This window comes from Hemiscyllium ocellatum, chromosome 1 (assembly GCF_020745735.1).
Source record: "Hemiscyllium ocellatum isolate sHemOce1 chromosome 1, sHemOce1.pat.X.cur, whole genome shotgun sequence".
NCBI lineage: Eukaryota > Metazoa > Chordata > Chondrichthyes > Orectolobiformes > Hemiscylliidae > Hemiscyllium > Hemiscyllium ocellatum.
In genome coordinates this window covers 7,744,297-7,765,169 of record NC_083401.1, presented here as the reverse complement: position 1 = coordinate 7,765,169, position 20,873 = coordinate 7,744,297, and the positions used below count along the sequence as shown (strand labels likewise).

The 20,873-nt window shown below is 56.6% G+C and overlaps 1 protein-coding gene across 1 annotated transcript in view; it reads right to left on the bottom strand.

Annotated features, from left to right (window-relative positions):
• Positions 1-20,873, bottom strand: part of LOC132819733 (inactive carboxypeptidase-like protein X2) — a 76,080-nt gene that overhangs the window by 29,322 nt on the left and 25,885 nt on the right. The window contains exons 6-7 of the mRNA XM_060831425.1: positions 19,802-19,952; positions 17,554-17,703 (exon numbers count right to left, since the gene is read on the bottom strand). Of these exons, the coding sequence (XP_060687408.1) occupies positions 17,554-17,703; positions 19,802-19,952 (301 nt within the window). The remainder of the gene's footprint in view (positions 1-17,553; positions 17,704-19,801; positions 19,953-20,873) is intronic.

Here is a 20,873-nt window from a genome sequence, read left to right as displayed (position 1 = left end):
CAACATCAAACCACACCCCAAAACCAAACCACACACCCAACACCAAACCACACCCCCTCCACCAACACACAACCCCAACACCAACCCACACCCCCAACACCAAACCACACCCCCAACATCAAACCACACCCCAACACCAAACCACACTCCCAACACCAACCCACCCCCCCAACACCAAACCACAACCCAACACCAACCCACAACCCCCAACACCAACCCACACCCCAACACCAAACCACACCCCAACAACAAACCACACCCACAACAGAAAACCACACCCCAACACCAAACCACACCCCCAACACCAAACCACACCCCAACACCAAACCTAATCCCCAACACCAAACCACACCCCCAACACCACCCCACACCCCCAACACCAAACCACACCCCAACACCAAACCACACCCCCAACACCAACCCACACCCCCAACACCAACCCACACCCCCAACACCAAACCACTCTGACCACACCAACCCACACCCCCAACACCAAACCACACCCCAAACACCAACACACACCCCCAACACCAAACCACACCCCAACACCAAACCACACCCCCAACACCAAACCACACCCACAACACCAAACCACACCCACAACACCAACCCACACCCACAACACCATACCACACCCCAACACCAAACCACACCCCCAACACCAACCCACACCCCCAACACCAACCCACACCCCCAACACCAAACCACTCTGACCAACACCAACCCACACCCCCAACACCAAACCACACCCCCAACACCAACCCACACCCCCAACACCAAACCACTCTGACCAACACCAACCCACACCCCCCAACACCAACTCACACCCCCAACACCAAACCACACCCCCAACACCAAACCACACCCCAAACACCAACACACACCCCCAACACCAAACCACACCCCCAACACCAACACACGCTCCCCAACACCAACCCACACTCCCAACACCAACCCACACACCCAACACCAACCCACACCCCCAACACCAAACCCACACTCCCCAACACCAACCCACACTCCCCAACACCAACCCACACCCCCAACACCAACCCACACCCCCCAACTCCAACCCACACCCCCAACACCAAACCACACCCCCAACACCAAACCACACCCCCAACACCAACCCACTCCCCCAACACCAACCCACGCTCCCAATACCAAACCACACCCCCAACACCAAACCACACACCCAATACCAAACCACACCCCCAACACCAAACCACACACCCCAACACCAACCCACATCCCCAAAACCAAACCACTCTGACCAACACCAACCCACACCCCCATCACCAACCCACACCCCCAACACCAACCCACACCCCCAACACCAACCCACACTCCAACACCAATCCACACCCCCAACACCAACCCACACCCCCAACACCAACCCACCCCCAACACTAACCCACACCCCCCAACACCAACCCACAACCCCCCAACACCAAACCGTACCCCCAACACCAAACCGCACCCCCAACACCAACCCACCCCCAACACTAACCCACACCTCCAACACCAACCCACAACCCCCAACACCAAACCGCACCCCCAACACCAAACTGCACCCCCAACACCAAACCGCACCCCCAACACCAAACCACACCCCCAACACCAAACCATTCTGACCAACACCAACCCACACCCCCAAGACCAACCCACATCCCCCAACACCAAACCGCACACCCAACACCAAACCACACCCCCATCACCAACCCACACCCCCAACACCAACCCACATCCCCCAACATCAAACTGCACCCCCTACACAAAACCACACCCCCAACACCAAACCACACCCCCAACACCAAACCACATCCCCAACACCAACCCACACCCCCAACACAAACACACACCCCCAACACCAAACCACACCCCCAACACCAACCCACACCCCCAACACAAACACACACCCCCAACACCAAACCACACCCCAACACCAAACCACACCCCTACACCAAACTACACCCCGCAACACCAAACTACACCCCCAACATCAAACCACACACCCAACACCAAACCACAGACCCCAACACCAAACCACAGACCCCAACACCAAACCACAGACCCCAACACCAAACCACACCCCAAACACCAACACACACCCCCAACACCAAACCACACCCGCAACACCAACACACACTCCCCAACACCAACCCACACTCCCCAACACCAACCCACACCCTCAACACCCAACCCACACTCCCCAACACCAACCCACACTCCCCAACACCAACCCACACCCCCAACACCAACCCACACCCCCCAACTCCAACCCACACCCCCAACACCAAACCACACCCCCAACACCAAACCACACCCCCAACACCAACCCACTCCCCCAACACCAACCCACACCCCCAATACAAAACCACACCCCCAACACCAAACCACACCCCCAATACCAAACCACACCCCCAACACCAAACCACACACCCCAACACCAACCCACATCCCCAAAACCAAACCACTCTGACCAACACCAACCCACACCCCCATCACCAACCCACACCCCCAACACCAACCCACACCCCCAACACCAACCCACACCCCAACACCAATCCACACCCCCAACACCAACCCACACCCCCAACACCAACCCACTCCCAACACTAACCCACACCCCCAACACCAACCCACAACCCCCAACACCAAACCGTACCCCCAACACCAAACCGCACCCCCAACACCAACCCACCCCCAACACTAACCCACACCTCCAACACCAACCCACAACCCCCAACACCAAACCGCACCCCCAACACCAAACCGCACCCCCAACACCAAACTGCACCCCAACACCAACCCACACCCCCAATACCAAACCGCACCCCCAACACAAAACCACACCCCCAACACCAAACCACTCTGACCAACACCAACCCACACCCCCAAGACCAACCCACATCCCCCAACACCAATCCGCACACCCAACACCAAACCACACCCCCATCACCAACCCACACCCCCAACACCAACCCACATCCCCCAACATCAAACTGCACCCCCAACACCAAACCACACCCCCAACACCAAACCACTCTGACCAACACCAAACCACACCCCCAAGACCAACCCACATCCCCCAACACCAAACCACACCCCCAACCCCAAACCACATCCCCAACACCAACCCACACCCCCAACACAAACACACACCCCCAACACCAAACCACACCCCCAACACCAACCCACACCCCCAACACAAACACACACCCCCAACACCAAACCACACCCCTACACCAAACTACACCCCGCAACACCAAACTACACCCCCAACATCAAACCACACACCCAACACAAAACCACACCCCCAACACCAAACCATACCCCCAACACCAAACCACACTCCCTACACCAAACCACACTCCCTACACCAAACCACACCCCCTACACCAAACGACACTCAACACCAACCCACACCCCAACTCAAACTACACCCCAACACCAACCCACACCCCCCAACACCAACCCACACCCCCCAACACCAACCCACACCCCCAACACCAACCCACACCTCCCAACACCAAACCACAACCCAACACCAAACCACACCCCCAACACCAACCCACACCCCCCAACACCAAACAACAACCCAACACCAAACCACAGACCCCAACACCAAACTACACCCCCAACATCAAACCACACCCCCAACATCAAACCACACACCCAACACCAAACCACAGACCCCAACACCAAACCACACCCCAAACACCAACACACACTCCCCAACACCAACCCACACTCCCCAACACCAACCCACACCCCCCAACACCAACCCACACCCCCAATACCAAACCCACACTCCCCAACACCAACCCACACTCCCCAACACCAACCCACTCCCCCAACACCAACCCACACCCCCAATACCAAACCACACCCCCAACACCAAACCACACCCCCAATACCAAACCACACCCCCAACACCAAACCACACACCCCAACACCAACCCACATCCCCAAAACCAAACCACTCTGACCAACACCAACCCACACCCCCATCACCAACCTACACCCCCAACACCAACCCACACCCCCAACACCAACCCACACCCCAACACCAATCCACACCCCCAACACCAACCGACACCCCCAACACCAACCCACCCCAACACTAACCCACACCCCCAACAACAACCCACAACCCCCAACACCAAACCGTACCCCCAACACCAAACCGCACCCCCAACACCAACCCACCCCCAACACTAACCCACACTCCCCAACACCAACCCACAACCCCCAACACCAAACCGCACCCCCAACACCAAACCGCACCCCCAACACCAAACCACACCCCCAACACCAAACCACTCTGACCAACACCAACCCACACCCCCAAGACCAAGCCACATCCCCCAACACCAAACGACACTCAACACCAACCCACACCCCAACTCAAACTACACCCCAACACCAACCCACACACCAACACCAAACCACACCCCCAACACAAACCACACCCCCAAAGCCAATCCACACACCCAACACCAAACCGCACCCGCAACACCAAACCACACATCCCAACACCAAACCACACCCCCAACACCAAACCACACCCCAATACCAAACCAAACCCCAAAACCATCCTCCGCCCAACACCAAACCACACCCCCAACACCAACCCACACCACCCAACACCAAACCACATCCCACAACACCAAACCACACCCCGACACCAAACCACACTCCCAACACCAACCCACACCTCCATCACCAACACACATCCCCAACACCAAACCACACCCCAACACCAAACCACACACCCCAACACCAAACCACACCCCCAACACCAACCAACACCCCCAACTCCAATCCACACACCCAACACCAACCCACACCCCCCAACACCAACCCACACCCCACAACACCAACCCAAACCCCCCAACACCAACCCACACCCCACAACACCAAACCACACTCCTCAACACCAAACCACACACCCAACACCAACCCACGCACCCCATCAAACCACACTCCAACACCAGGCCACACCCCAACAACAAATCACACCTCCGAAAACCAAACCGCACCCGCAACACCAAACCACACACCCCAACACCAAACCACATTCCCAACACCATACCACACTCCCAACACCAAACCACACGCGCAACCCCAAACCACACCCCAACACCAAACCACAACCTCCAACACCAAACCACACCCCCAACACCAAACCACACGCCCAACAACAATACACCCCAAAACCAACCCACACCCCCAACACAAACCCACACCCCCAACACCAACCCACACCCCCAACTCCAAACCACACTCCAACACCAAACCAACCCCCAACACCAAACCACACCCCCAACACCAACCCACATCCCCCAACATCAAACTGCACCCCCTACACAAAACCACACCCCCAACACCAAACCGCACACCCAACACCAAACCACACCCCCATCACCAACCCACACCCCCAACACCAACCCACATCCCCAACATCAAACCGCACCCCCTACACAAAACCACACCCCCAACACCAAACCACACCCCCAACCCCAAACCACATCCCCAACACCAACCCACACCCCCAACACAAACACACACCCCCAACACCAAACCACACCCCCAACACCAACCCACACCCCCAACACAAACACACACCCCCAACACCAAACCACACCCCTACACCAAACTACACCCCGCAACACCAAACTACACCCCCAACATCAAACCACACACCCAACACCAAACCACAGACCCCAACACCAAACCACAGACCCCAACACCAAACCACAGACCCCAACACCAAACCACACCCCAAACACCAACACACACCCCCAACACCAAACCACACCCGCAACACCAACACACACTCCCCAACACCAACCCACACTCCCCAACACCAACCCACACCCCCCAACACCAACCCACACCCCCAACACACAAACCAAACTCCCCAACACCAACCCACACTCCCCAACACCAACCCACACCCCCCAACACCAACCCACACCCCCCAACTCCAACCCACACCCCCAACACCAAACCACACCCCCAACACCAAACCACACCCCCAACACCAACCCACTCCCCCAACACCAACCCACACCCCCAATACCAAACCACACCCCCAACACCAAACCACACCCCCAATACCAAACCACACCCCCAACACCAACCCACACCCCCATCACCAACCCACACCCCCAACACCAACCCACACCCCCAACACCAACCCACACCCCAACACCAATCCACACCCCCAACACCAACCCACACCCCCAACACCAACCCACCCCCAACACTAACCCACACCCCCAACACCAACCCACAACCCCCAACACCAAACCGTACCCCCAACACCAAACCGCACCCCCAACACCAACCCACCCCCAACACTAACCCACACCTCCAACACCAACCCACAACCCCCAACACCAAACCGCACCCCCAACACCAACCCACCCCCAACACTAACCCACACCTCCAACACCAACCCACAACCCCCAACACCAAACCGCACCCCCAACACCAAACTGCACCCCCAACACCAAACTGCACCCCAACACCAACCCACACCCCCAATACCAAACCGCACCCCCAACACCAACCACACCCCCAACACCAAACCACTCTGACCAACACCAACCCACACCCCCAAGACCAACCCACATCCCCCAACACCAAACCGCACACCCAACACCAAACCACACCCCCATCACCAACCCACACCCCCAACACCAACCCACATCCCCAACATCAAACTGCACCCCCAACACCAAACCGTACCCCCAACACCAAACCGCACCCCCAACACCAACCCACCCCCAACACTAACCCACACCTCCAACACCAACCCACAACCCCCAACACCAAACCGCACCCCCAACACCAAACCGCACCCCCAACACCAACCCACCCCCAACACTAACCCACACCTCCAACACCAACCCACAACCCCCAACACCAAACCGCACCCCCAACACCAAACTGCACCCCCAACACCAAACTGCACCCCAACACCAACCCACACCCCCAATACCAAACCGCAACCCCAACACCAAACCACACCCCCAACACCAAACCACTCTGACCAACACCAACCCACACCCCAAGACCAACCCACATCCCCCAACACCAAACCGCACACCCAACACCAAACCACACCCCCATCACCAACCCACACCCCCAACACCAACCCACATCCCCCAACATCAAACTGCACCCCCTACACAAAACCACACCCCCAACACCAAACCACACCCCCAACACCAAACCACTCTGACCAACACCAAACCACACACCCCAATACCAAACCAAAACCTCCAACACCAAACCACACCCCCAACACCAAGCCACACCACACAACCACAACCCACACCCACCAATACCGAACCACACCCCCACCCCAAACCACACCCCCAACACCAATACACCCCAAAACCAACCCACACCCCCAACACCAACCCACACCCCCAACACCAACCCACACCCCCAACACCAACCCACACCCCCAACACCAACCCACACACCCAACACCAAACCACACTCAACACCAAACCACACGCCCAACACCAACCCACGCACCCCATCAAACCACACCCCAACTCCAAACCACACCTCCAACACCAAACCACACCCCAACACCAAACCACATCCCCAACAACACACCACACCCCCAACACCAAACCACACACCCAACACCAAATCACACCCCAACACCAAATCACACCCCAACACCAAATCACACCCCAACACCAAACCACACACCCCAACACCAAATCACACGCCCAACACCAATCCACACCCCAACACCAAATCACACCCCAACACCAAACCACACGCCCAACACCAAATCACACCCCCAACACCAAACCACACCCCCAACACCAAACCACACCACCCAACACCAAACCACATCCCACAACACCAAACCACACCCCAACACCAAACCACACCCCAACACCAACCCACACACCCCAACACCAAACCACACCCCCAACACAAACACACACCCCAACACCAAACCACACCCCTACACCAAACCACACCCCCAACACCAAATCACACCCCCAATACCAAACCACACCCCCAACACCAACCCACACCCCCATCACCAACCCACACCCCCAACACCAACCCACACCCCCAACACCAACCCACACCCCAACACCAATCCACACCCCCAACACCAACCCACACCCCCAACACCAACCCACCCCCAACACTAACCCACACCCCCAACACCAACCCACAACCCCCAACACCAAACCGTACCCCCAACACCAAACCGCACCCCCAACACCAACCCACCCCCAACACTAACCCACACCTCCAACACCAACCCACAACCCCAACACCAAACCGCACCCCCAACACCAACCCACCCCCAACACTAACCCACACCTCCAACACCAACCCACAACCCCCAACACCAAACCGCACCCCCAACACCAAACTGCACCCCCAACACCAAACTGCACCCCAACACCAACCCACACCCCCAATACCAAACCGCACCCCCAACACCAAACCACACCCCCAACACCAAACCACTCTGACCAACACCAACCCACACCCCCAAGACCAACCCACATCCCCCAACACCATACCGCACACCCAACACCAAACCACACCCCCATCACCAAACCACACCCCCAACACCAACCCACATCCCCCAACATCAAACTGCACCCCCTACACAAAACCACACCCCCAACACCAAACCACACCCCCAACACCAAACCACTCTGACCAACACCAAACCACACCCCCAAGACCAACCCACATCCCCCAACACCAAACCACACCCCCAACCCCAAACCACATCCCCAACACCAACCCACACCCCCAACACAAACACACACCCCCAACACCAAACCACACCCCCAACACCAACCCACACCCCCAACACAAACACACACCCCCAACACCAAACCACACCCCTACACCAAACTACACCCCGCAACACCAAACTACACCCCCAACATCAAACCACACACCCAACACAAAACCACACCCCCAACACCAAACCACACCCCCAACACCAAACCACACTCCCTACACCAAACCACACTCCCTACACCAAACCACACCCCCTACACCAAACGACACTCAACACCAACCCACACCCCAACTCAAACTACACCCCAACACCAACCCACACCCCCCAACACCAACCCACACCCCCCAACACCAACCCACACCCCCAACACCAACCCACACCTCCCAACACCAAACCACAACCCAACACCAAACCACACCCCCAACACCAACCCACACCACCCAACACCAAACAACAACCCAACACCAAACCACAGACCCCAACACCAAACTACACCCCCAACATCAAACCACACCCCCAACATCAAACCACACACCCAACACCAAACCACACCCCCCAACACCAACCCACACCCCCAACACCAAACCCACACTCCCCAACACCAACCCACACTCCCCAACACCAACCCACTCCCCCAACACCAACCCACACCCCCAATACCAAACCACACCCCCAACACCAAACCACACCCCCAATACCAAACCACACCCCCAACACCAAACCACACACCCCAACACCAACCCACATCCCCAAAACCAAACCACTCTGACCAACACCAACCCACACTCCCATCACCAACCTACACCCCCAACACCAACCCACACCCCCAACACCAACCCACACCCCAACACCAATCCACACCCCCAACACCAACCGACACCCCCAACACCAACCCACCCCAACACTAACCCACACCCCCAACAACAACCCACAACCCCCAACACCAAACCATACCCCCAACACCAAACCGCACCCCCAACACCAACCCACCCCCAACACTAACCCACACTCCCCAACACCAACCCACAACCCCCAACACCAAACCGCACCCCCAACACCAAACCGCACCCCCAACACCAAACCGCACCCCCAACACCAAACCACTCTGACCAACACCAACCCACACCCCCAAGACCAAGCCACATCCCCCAACACCAAACGACACTCAACACCAACCCACACCCCAACTCAAACTACACCCCAACACCAACCCACACACCAACACCAAACCACACCCCCAACACAAACCACACCCCCAAAGCCAATCCACACACCCAACACCAAACCGCACCCGCAACACCAAACCACACATCCCAACACCAAACCACACCCCCAAACACCAAACCACACCCCAATACCAAACCAAACCCCAAAACCATCCTCCGCCCAACACCAAACCACACCCCCAACACCAACCCACACCACCCAACACCAAACCACATCCCACAACACCAAACCACACCCCGACACCAAACCACACTCCCAACACCAACCCACACCTCCATCACCAACACACATCCCCAACACCAAACCACACCCCAACACCAACCCACACAACCCAACACCAAACCACACCCCCAACACCAACCAACACCCCCAACTCCAATCCACACACCCAACACCAACCCACACCCCCCAACACCAACCCACACCCCACAACACCAACCCACACCCCACAACACCAAACCACACTCCTCAACACCAAACCACACACCCAACACCAACCCACGCACCCCATCAAACCACACTCCAACACCAGGCCACACCCCAACAACAAATCACACCTCCGAAAACCAAATCACACCCCCAACACCAAACCACACACCCCAACACCAAATCACACACCCCAACACCAAATCACATGCCCAACACCAAACCACACACCCCAATACCAAACCAAAACCTCCAACACCAAACCACACCCCCAACACCAAGCCACACCACCCAACCACAACCCACACCCACCAATACCGAACCACACCCCCACCCCAAACCACACCCCCAACACCAAACCACACGCCCAACACCAATACACCCCAAAACCAACCCACACCCCCAACACCAACCCACACCCCCAACACCAACCCACACACCCAACACCAAACCACACTCAACACCAAACCACACGCCCAACACCAACCCACGCACCCCATCAAACCACACCCCAACTCCAAACCACACCTCCAACACCAAACCACACCCCAACACCAAACCACACCCCCAACAACACACCACACCCCCAACACCAAACCACACACCCAACACCAAATCACACCCCAACACCAAATCACACCCCAACACCAAATCACACCCCAACACCAAACCACACACCCCAACACCAAATCACACGCCCAACACCAATCCACACCCCAACACCAAATCACACCCCAACACCAAACCACACGCCCAACACCAAATCACACCCCCAACACCAAACCACACCCCCAACACCAAACCACACCACCCAACACCAAACCACATCCCACAACACCAAACCACACCCCAACACCAAACCACACCCCAACACCAACCCACACACCCCAACACCAAACCACACCCCCAACACCAACCAACACCCCCAACTCCAATCCACACACCCAACACCAACCCACACCCACAACAGCAACCCACACCCCACAACACCAAACCACACTCCTCAACACCAAACCACATCCCAACACCAAACCACACTCCAACACCAGGCCACACCCTAACACCAGGCCACACCCCAACAACAAATCACACCTCCAAAAACCAAACCGCACCCGCAACACCAAACCACTCACCCCAACACCAAACCACATTCCCAACACCATACCACACTCCCAACACCAAACCACACGCCCAACCCCAAACCACACCCCCAACACCAAACCACAACCTCCAACACCAAACCACACGCCCAACAATACACCCCAAAACCAACCCACACCCCCAACACAAAGCCACACCCCCAACACCAACCCACACCCCCAACTCCAAACCACACTCAACACCAAACCACACCCCCAACACCAACCCACGCACCCCATCAAACCACACCCCAACACCAAACCACACCCCCAACACCAAACCACACCCCAACACCAAACCACACCCCCAACAACACACCACACCAACAACACCAAACACACACCCAACACCAAATCACACCCCAACACCAAATCACACCCCCAACACCAAACCACGCACCCCAACACCAAATCACACACCCCAACACCAAATCACACGCCCAACACCAAACCACACACCCCAATACCAAACCACAACCTCCAACACCAAACCACACCCCCAACACCAAGCCACACCACCCAACCACAACCCACACCCACCAATACCGAACCACACCCCCACCCCAACCCACACCCCCAACACCAAACCACACCCCCAACAACACACCACACCCCAACACCAAATCACACACCCAACACCAAATCACACCCCAACACCAAATCACACCCCCAACACCAAACCACACACCCCAACACCAAATCACACACCCCAACACCAAATCACACGCCCAACACCAAACCACACACCCCAATACCAAACCACAACCTCCAACACCAAACCACACCCCCAACACCAAGCCACACCACCCAACCACAACCCACACCCACCAATACCGAACCACACACCCACCCCAACCCACACCCCCAACACCAACCCACACCCCCAACACCAACCCACACCCCCAACACCAAACCACACTCAACACCAAACCACACGCCCAACACCAACCCACGCACCCCATCAAACCACACCCCAACACCAAACCACACCTCCAACACCAAATCACACCCCAACACCAAACCACACACCCCAACACCAAATCACACGCCCAACACCAATCCACACACCCCAACACCAAATCACACCCCCAACACCAAACCACACGCCCAACACCAAATCACACCCCCAACAACAAACCACACCACCCAACACCAACCCACACCCCCAACACCGAATCACACCCCCAACACCAAACCACACCCCAACACCAAACCACATCCCCAACACCAAACCACATCCCCAACACCAAACCACATCCCCAACAACAAACCACACCCACACCAACCCACACCCCCCCAACACCAAACCACACACCACCACCAAACCATACCCCCAAAACCAAACCACACCCTCAACACCAACCCACACCCCCAACACTAAACCACACCGCCCAACACCAACCCACACCTCCATCACCAACACACATCCCCGAACACCAACTCGCACCCCCAACACCAAAACACACCCCCATCACCATACCACACCACCAACACCAAATCACACTCCCGCAACACCAAGACACACAGCCTAACACCAAAACATACCCCCAACACCAAACCGCACCCCCAACACAAAACCACTGCCCCAAACACCAAACCACACCCCAAACACCAAACCACACACCCATCACTAACCTACACCCCCAACACCAAAACACACCCCAACACCATACCACACCACCAACACCAAATCACACCCCCGCAACACCAAGACACACAGCCCAACACCAAAACATACCCCCAACACCAATCCACACCAACAAACCACTGTCCCAAACACCAAACCACACCCCCCAACAACAACCCACACCACCCAACACCAACCAACACCTCCCATCACCAAACCACACCCCCTACTCCAAACCACACCCCTACACCAAACTACACCCCGCAACACCAAACCACACCCCCAACACCAAACCACACCCCAACAACAAACCATACCCCAACACCAATCCACACCCACAACACCAACCCACACCCCAACACAAACCACACCACCAACACCAAATCACACCACCAACACCAAACCACACCCCCAACACCAAACCACACCCCCGACAACCCATACCCCCCAACACTTACCCACACCCCCAAGACCAAACATCACTCCCATCACAAACCCACACCCAACACCTCCCAACACTACACCACACCCTCAACAACAACCCACACCCCCCAATACCGAGCCACTCACCCAACCCCAAACCACACGCCCAACACCAAACCACACCCCAACACCAAACCAGACGCCCAACACCAAACCACACCCCCAACACCAAAACACACCCCCAACCCCAAACCACACCCCCTAACACCAAACCACACCCCCAACACCAAACCACACCCCAAAACCAACCTCCGCCCAACACCAATCCACACCCCCAACACCAACCCACACCTCCACCACCAACACACATCCCCAACACCAAACCACACACCCTACCACCAAACCACACCCCCAACACCAAACCACACCCCCAACACCAAACCACACACCCTACCACCAAACCATACACCCTAACACCAAACCACACCCCCAACACCAAACCACACACCCAACACCAACCCACACCCGCAACACCACACCACACCCACCACCACCCAACAACATCCACCAACGTCAAACCACGCCCCCAACACCAAACCACACCCCCAACACCATATCACATCCCCAACAACAAACCACCCCCCAACACCAACCCACACTCCCAACACCAACCCACACCCCAACACCAAACCACACCCCAACACCAAACCACCCCCCCAAAAACAACCCACACCCCATCACCAAACCGCCCCAACACCAATCCACACCCCCAACACCAAACCACACCCCCAACACTAAACTACACCCCCAACACCAAACCACACCCCCAACACTAAACTACACCCCCAACACCAAACCACACCACCAACACCAAACCACACCCCCAACACCAAACCCACACACCCCAAAAACAACCCACACCCCCAACACCAAACTACACACCCAACACCAAACCGCACCCCCAACACCAAACCACACCCCCACACCAAACCGCACCCCCAACACCAAACCACACACCCCAACACCAAACCACATCCCCACACCAAACCACACCCCCAACATCAACCCACTTCCCCAACACCAACCCACACCCCCAACACCAAACCACACCCCAACACCAAACCACACCCCCAACACCAAACCACACCCCCACCACCAAACCACACGACCAACACCAAACCCACACCCCCCAAAAACAACCCACACCCCCAACACCAACCCACTTCCCCCAACAACAACCCACACCCCCAACACCAAACCGCACCCCCAACACCAAACCGCACCCCCGACACCATACCGTACACCCCACACCAAACCACACCCCAACACAATCTACACCCCCAACACCAACCCACACCCCCAACACCAAACCCCACCTCCAACACCAAACCACACCCCCAACACCAACCCACGCCCAACACCAACCCACACCCCAACACAAACTACACCCCAACACCAAACCACACCTCCCGACACCAAACCACACCTCCCGACACCAAATCCCACCTCCAACACCAAACCACACTCCAACACCAAACCACACCCCAACACCAAACCACACCCCAACACCAAACCACACACCCCAAACACCAAACCACACCCCCAACACCAACCCACACACCTCCAACACCAAACCACACCCCAACACCAACCCACACACCCCAACACCAAACCACACCCTAACAGTGACCCCAGTAATTTCATTGTACAATAGTGACCCCATGATTTCATTACCCCCCTGACAGTGACCCCAGTGATTTCATTACCCCCCCGATAGTGACCCCAGTGATTTCATTACCTTCCTGACAGTGACCCCAATGATTTCACTATCTTCCTGTCAGTGACCGCCAGTAATTTCATTGTCCCCTGACAGTGACCCCAGTGATTTCATTGCCCCCCTGACAGTGACCCCAGTGATTTCATTATCCCCCTAACAGTGACCCCAATTATTTCAATATCCCCCTGACAGTGACCCCCAGTGATTTCATTGCATCCCTGACAGTGACCCCAGTGATTTCATTGTCCTCTAACAGTGACCCCAATGATTTCAATATCCCCTGACAGTGACCCCCAGTGATTTCATTGCATCCCTGACAGTGACCCCAACAATTTCACTATCCCCGCTGACAGTGACCCCCAGTGATTTAATTACCCCCGACAGTGACCCCAACAATTTCACTATCCCCCCTGACAGTGACCCAAGTGATTTCATTGCCCCCCTGACAGTGACCTCAATGATTTCATTGCCCCCCTGACAGTGACACCCAGTAACTTAATTGCCCCACTGAAAGGGACCCAATGATTTAATCGCCCCTAATAGTGACCCCAGTGATTTCATTACCCCACGATAGTGACCCCCGGTGATTTAATTGCCCCCTGACAGTGATCCCAGTGATTTCATTTCCCCCCTGACAGTTCACCTGGACCGTCTCAGACTCAAATTCACCTGGACTGTCTCAGACTCCTCCCTCCCCTTCCTAGACCTTTCCATTTCTATCTCGGGCGACCGACTCAACACAGACATCTACTATAAACCGACTGACTCCCACAGCTACCTGGACTACACCTCCTCCCACCCTGCCCCCTGTAAAAACTCCATCCCATATTCCCAATTCCTTCGTCTCCGCCGCATCTGCTCCCAGGAGGACCAGTTCCAATACCGTACAGCCCAGATGGCCTCCTTCTTCAAGGACCGCAGATTCCCCCCAGACGTGATCGACGATGCCCTCCACCGCATCTCCTCCACTTCCCGCTCCTCCGCCCTTGAGCCCCGCTCCTCCAACCGCCACCAGGACAGAACCCTACTGGTTCTCACCTACCACCCCACCAACCTCCGTATACAACGTATCATCCGCTGTCATTTCCGCCACCTCCAAACGGACCCCACCACCAGGGATATATTTCCCTCCCCTCCCCTATCAACATTCCGCAAAGACCACTCCCTCCATGAGTCCCTCGTCAGGTCCACACCCCCCACCAACCCAACCTCCACTCCCGGCACCTTCCCCTGCAACCGCAGGAAATGTAAAACTTGCGCCCACACCTCCTCCCTTACTTCTCTCCAAGGCCCCAAGGGATCATTCCATATCTGCCACAAGTTCACCTGCACCTCCACACACATCATCTATTGCATCCGCTGCACCCGATGTGGCCTCCTCTATATTGGGGAGACAGGCCACCTAATTGCGGAATGCTTCAGAGAACACCTCTGGGACGCCCAGACCAACCAACCCAACCACCCCGTGGCTCAACACTTTAACTCTCCCTCCCACTCCACCGAGGACATGCAGGTCCTTGGACTCCTCCACCGGCAGAACATAACAACACGACGGCTGGAGGAGGAGCGCCTCATCTTCCGCCTGGGAACCCTCCAACCACAAGGAATGAACTCAGAGTTCTCCAGTTTCCTCATTTCCCCTCCCCCCACCTTGTCTCAGTCGGTTCCCTCAACTCAGCACCGCCCTCCTAACCTGCAATCCTCTTCCTGACCTCTCCGCCCCCACCCCACTCCGGCCTATCACCCTCACCTTGACCTCCTTCCACCTATCCCACCTCCATCGCCCCTCCCCCTAGTCCCTCCTCCCTACCTTTTATCTTAGCCTGCTTGGCTCTCTCTCTCTTATTCCTGATGAAGGGCTTATGCTCGAAACGTCGAATTCTCTATTCCTGAGATGCTGCCTGACCTGCTGTGCTTTGACCAGCAACACATTTTCAGCTCTGATCTCCAGTATCTGCAGACCTCATTTGTTCCCCCTGACAGTGACCCCAGTGATTTAATTGCCCCCCTGACAGTGACCCAAGAGATTGAATTCTCCCCTGACAGTGACCCCTCAGTGATTTCATTACCCTCCTGACAGTGACCCCTCCAAGGATGATGCAGCCCAACAGTGATCTACCCACGCCCCCCCCCCCCGCAAAAGGTCCCCGAATCCCCAGCCGGACACCCCCGGTTCTGACCTGTCTCAGCTCCTGGTAGTTGTGGTGTTTGAAATCCAAGTCATCGGAACTTGTCACCTCCTGCTTCCAATAGAAGAAATTATCTGGACCTGGGGAGTGGTTTAAAAAACCAATCAGTGAGAGGGACATTTGTATCGGGACAGACAGAGGGAAGGTGGGAGAGACAGAGGGAAGGTGGGAGAGACAGAGGGAAGGTGGGAGAGAGACAGAGGGATGGTGGGAGAGACAGAGGGAAGGTGGGAGAGAGACAGAGGGAAGGTGGGAGAGAGACAGAGGGAAGGTGGGAGAGACAGAGGGAAGGTGGGAGAGACAGAGGGAAGGTGGGAGAGAGACAGAGGGATGGTGGGAGAGACAGAGGGAAGGTGGGAGAGAGACAGAGGGAAGGTGGGAGAGACAGAGGGAAGGTGGGAGAGACAGAGGGATGGTGGGAGAGAGAGAGGGAAGGTGGGAGAGAGACAGAGGGAAGGTGGGAGAGAGACAGAGGGAAGGTGGGAGAGACAGAGGGAAGGTGGGAGAGACAGAGGGATGGTGGGAGAGAGAGAGGGAAGGTGGGAGAGAGACAGAGGGAAGGTGGGAGAGAGACAGAGGGAAGGTGGGAGAGACAGAGGGATGGTGGGAGAGACAGAGGGATGGTGGGAGAGAGACAGAGGGAAGGTGGGAGAGAGACAGAGGGAAGGTGGGAGAGACAGAGGGAAGGTGGGAGAGACAGAGGGAAGGTGGGAGAGAGACAGAGGGATGGTGGGAGAGACAGAGGGAAGGTGGGAGAGAGACAGAGGGAAGGTGGGAGAGACAGAGGGAAGGTGGGAGAGACAGAGGGATGGTGGGAGAGAGAGAGGGAAGGTGGGAGAGAGACAGAGGGAAGGTGGGAGAGAGACAGAGGGAAGGTGGGAGAGACAGAGGGAAGGTGGGAGAGACAGAGGGATGGTGGGAGAGAGAGAGGGAAGGTGGGAGAGAGACAGAGGGAAGGTGGGAGAGAGACAGAGGGAAGGTGGGAGAGACAGAGGGATGGTGGGAGAGACAGAGGGATGGTGGGAGAGAGACAGAGGGAAGGTGGGAGAGAGACAGAGGGAAGGTGGGAGAGACAGAGGGAAGGTGGGAGAGACAGAGGGAAGGTGGGAGAGAGACAGAGGGATGGTGGGAGAGAGACAGAGGGAAGGTGGGAGAGAGACAGAGGGAAGGTGGGAGAGAGAGAGGGATGGTGGGAGAGACAGAGGGAAGGTGGGAGAGAGACAGAGGGAAGGTGGGAGAGAGACAGAAGGAAGGTGGGAGAGAGACAGAAGGAAGGAGGGAGAGAGACAGAAGGAAGGTGGGAGAGAGACAGAAGGAAGGAGGGAGAGATAGTGGGACAGGAGTAGGCCACATGCCCTTCAGTCTGCACTACCATACAATGCCATCATGGCTGACTCTGTTCTCCTGCATATCCACTGACAACACATCGGGTTCACTCAGGTCCTTCAGGGCAGGAAACTGCTGTCCTTACCTGGTAAGGCCTATACGTGACCCCTGACCCACAGCAACAAGGTGGGCCCTTACCTGCCCTCTGGGTAATTTGGGCAATAAATACCCATAGATGGCCATGTCCGATGAATGAAGTTTTTAAAGAAGACCCAGCACTGATCCCTGTGGAATCCCATTGGTTCCAGGTCCCCAAGCTGAAAACCAGCCCCCTCTCCCCCACTCGTTGTTTCCTGCCCCTGAGCCAATTGTCTCCCCATGGCAGGATACCACTATTTATGGCACGGATATTATAACTCAGCTTGTTGTGACGTACCTTGGTGAACAGCATCTGAAACATCCAAACAGTGCACATCCCCTCTGTCCTCTCTGATCAAGTTCCCTGAAAAACTCCAATAAATTAGTCAGACACAACTGCCTTTTCATAAGGCCACGCTGACTGGGTTTGATGAGGTGACGATTTCCCAAGTGCTCTGCTATTACCACCTCAATAACTGCCTCTGTTACTTTCCCAACATGAGACATCGGGCCTATCAGCCTGTGGGACCCACAACTTACCCACTTCCCTTTCTCAACCATGCCATCATATCAGCAGCTCCCAAATCTCAGGTACTTCTCAATAAATCCAAGAAGTTTCAGAAGAGAGATGGAGAGAGACAGAAACAGAAAGAAAGAGAGAAAAAGAGAAAGAGAGAAAGAGAAAGAGAGAGGTTGAGGGAAGAGGGTTGATACCTGATAGAGGACAGCCTAGGATTTCTGCTCGGAGACATATGGTCCCATTCAGAAACCAGCTCTGAGGATTAATGCGGAGATATCGAGCAACCACCGGGACTGGGAAAACTGTCCCAACTGGAGTGTCTGGATCGGAGTTTCCAGGAAAGACCTAACCAGCAGCAAAACAGAGCAAGGTGAATGGAGCTGGGAACTCACACAGACACTCTGCCCCTCTCCCTCTGCAACATGTGGCCTCACCCCTCCCCACACCCAGACCCCACCCTCACCCCCTCCCCACACCCAGACCCACCCAAACACCCCCAGACACCACCCTCAACCTCTCCCCACACCCAGACTCCACCCCCACTCCCTCCCCATCCCAGACCCCACCATCACCCCCTCCCCACACCCAGACCCACCCAAACACCCCCAGACCCCACCCTCACCCCCTCCCCACCCCCAAACCCACCCAAACACCCCCAGATCCCACCCCAGACCCCACCCTCACCCCTCCCCACCTCAGACCCACCCAAACACCCCTAGACCCCACCCTCAGCCCCTCCCTACCCCAGACCCCACCCTCACACCCTTCCCCTCCCAGACCCACACAAACACCCCAGACACCACCCTCACCCCCTCCCTCACCCCCTCCCCACCCTAGACCCCACCCTCACCCCGTACCCATCCCAGACCCACCCAAACACCCCAGACCCCACCCTCACCCCTCCCCACCCCAGACCCACCCAAACACCCCAGACCCCACCCTCACCCCTCCCCACCCCCAGACCCACCCAAACACCCCAGACCCCACCCTCACCCCTCCCCACCCCCAGACCCACCTAAACACCCCCAGACTCCACCCCAGACACCACCCTCACCCCCTCCCTCACCCCCTCCCCACCTCAGACTCACCCAAACACCCCCAGACCCCACCCTCACCCCCGAACCCCACCCCAGACCCCAACCTCACTCCCTCCTCACCTCAGACCCCACCCAAACACTCACAGACCCCACCCCCAGACCCACCCAAACACCCCCAGACCACACCCTCACCCCACCACAGACCCCACCCTCGCCCCCTCTCTCCCTG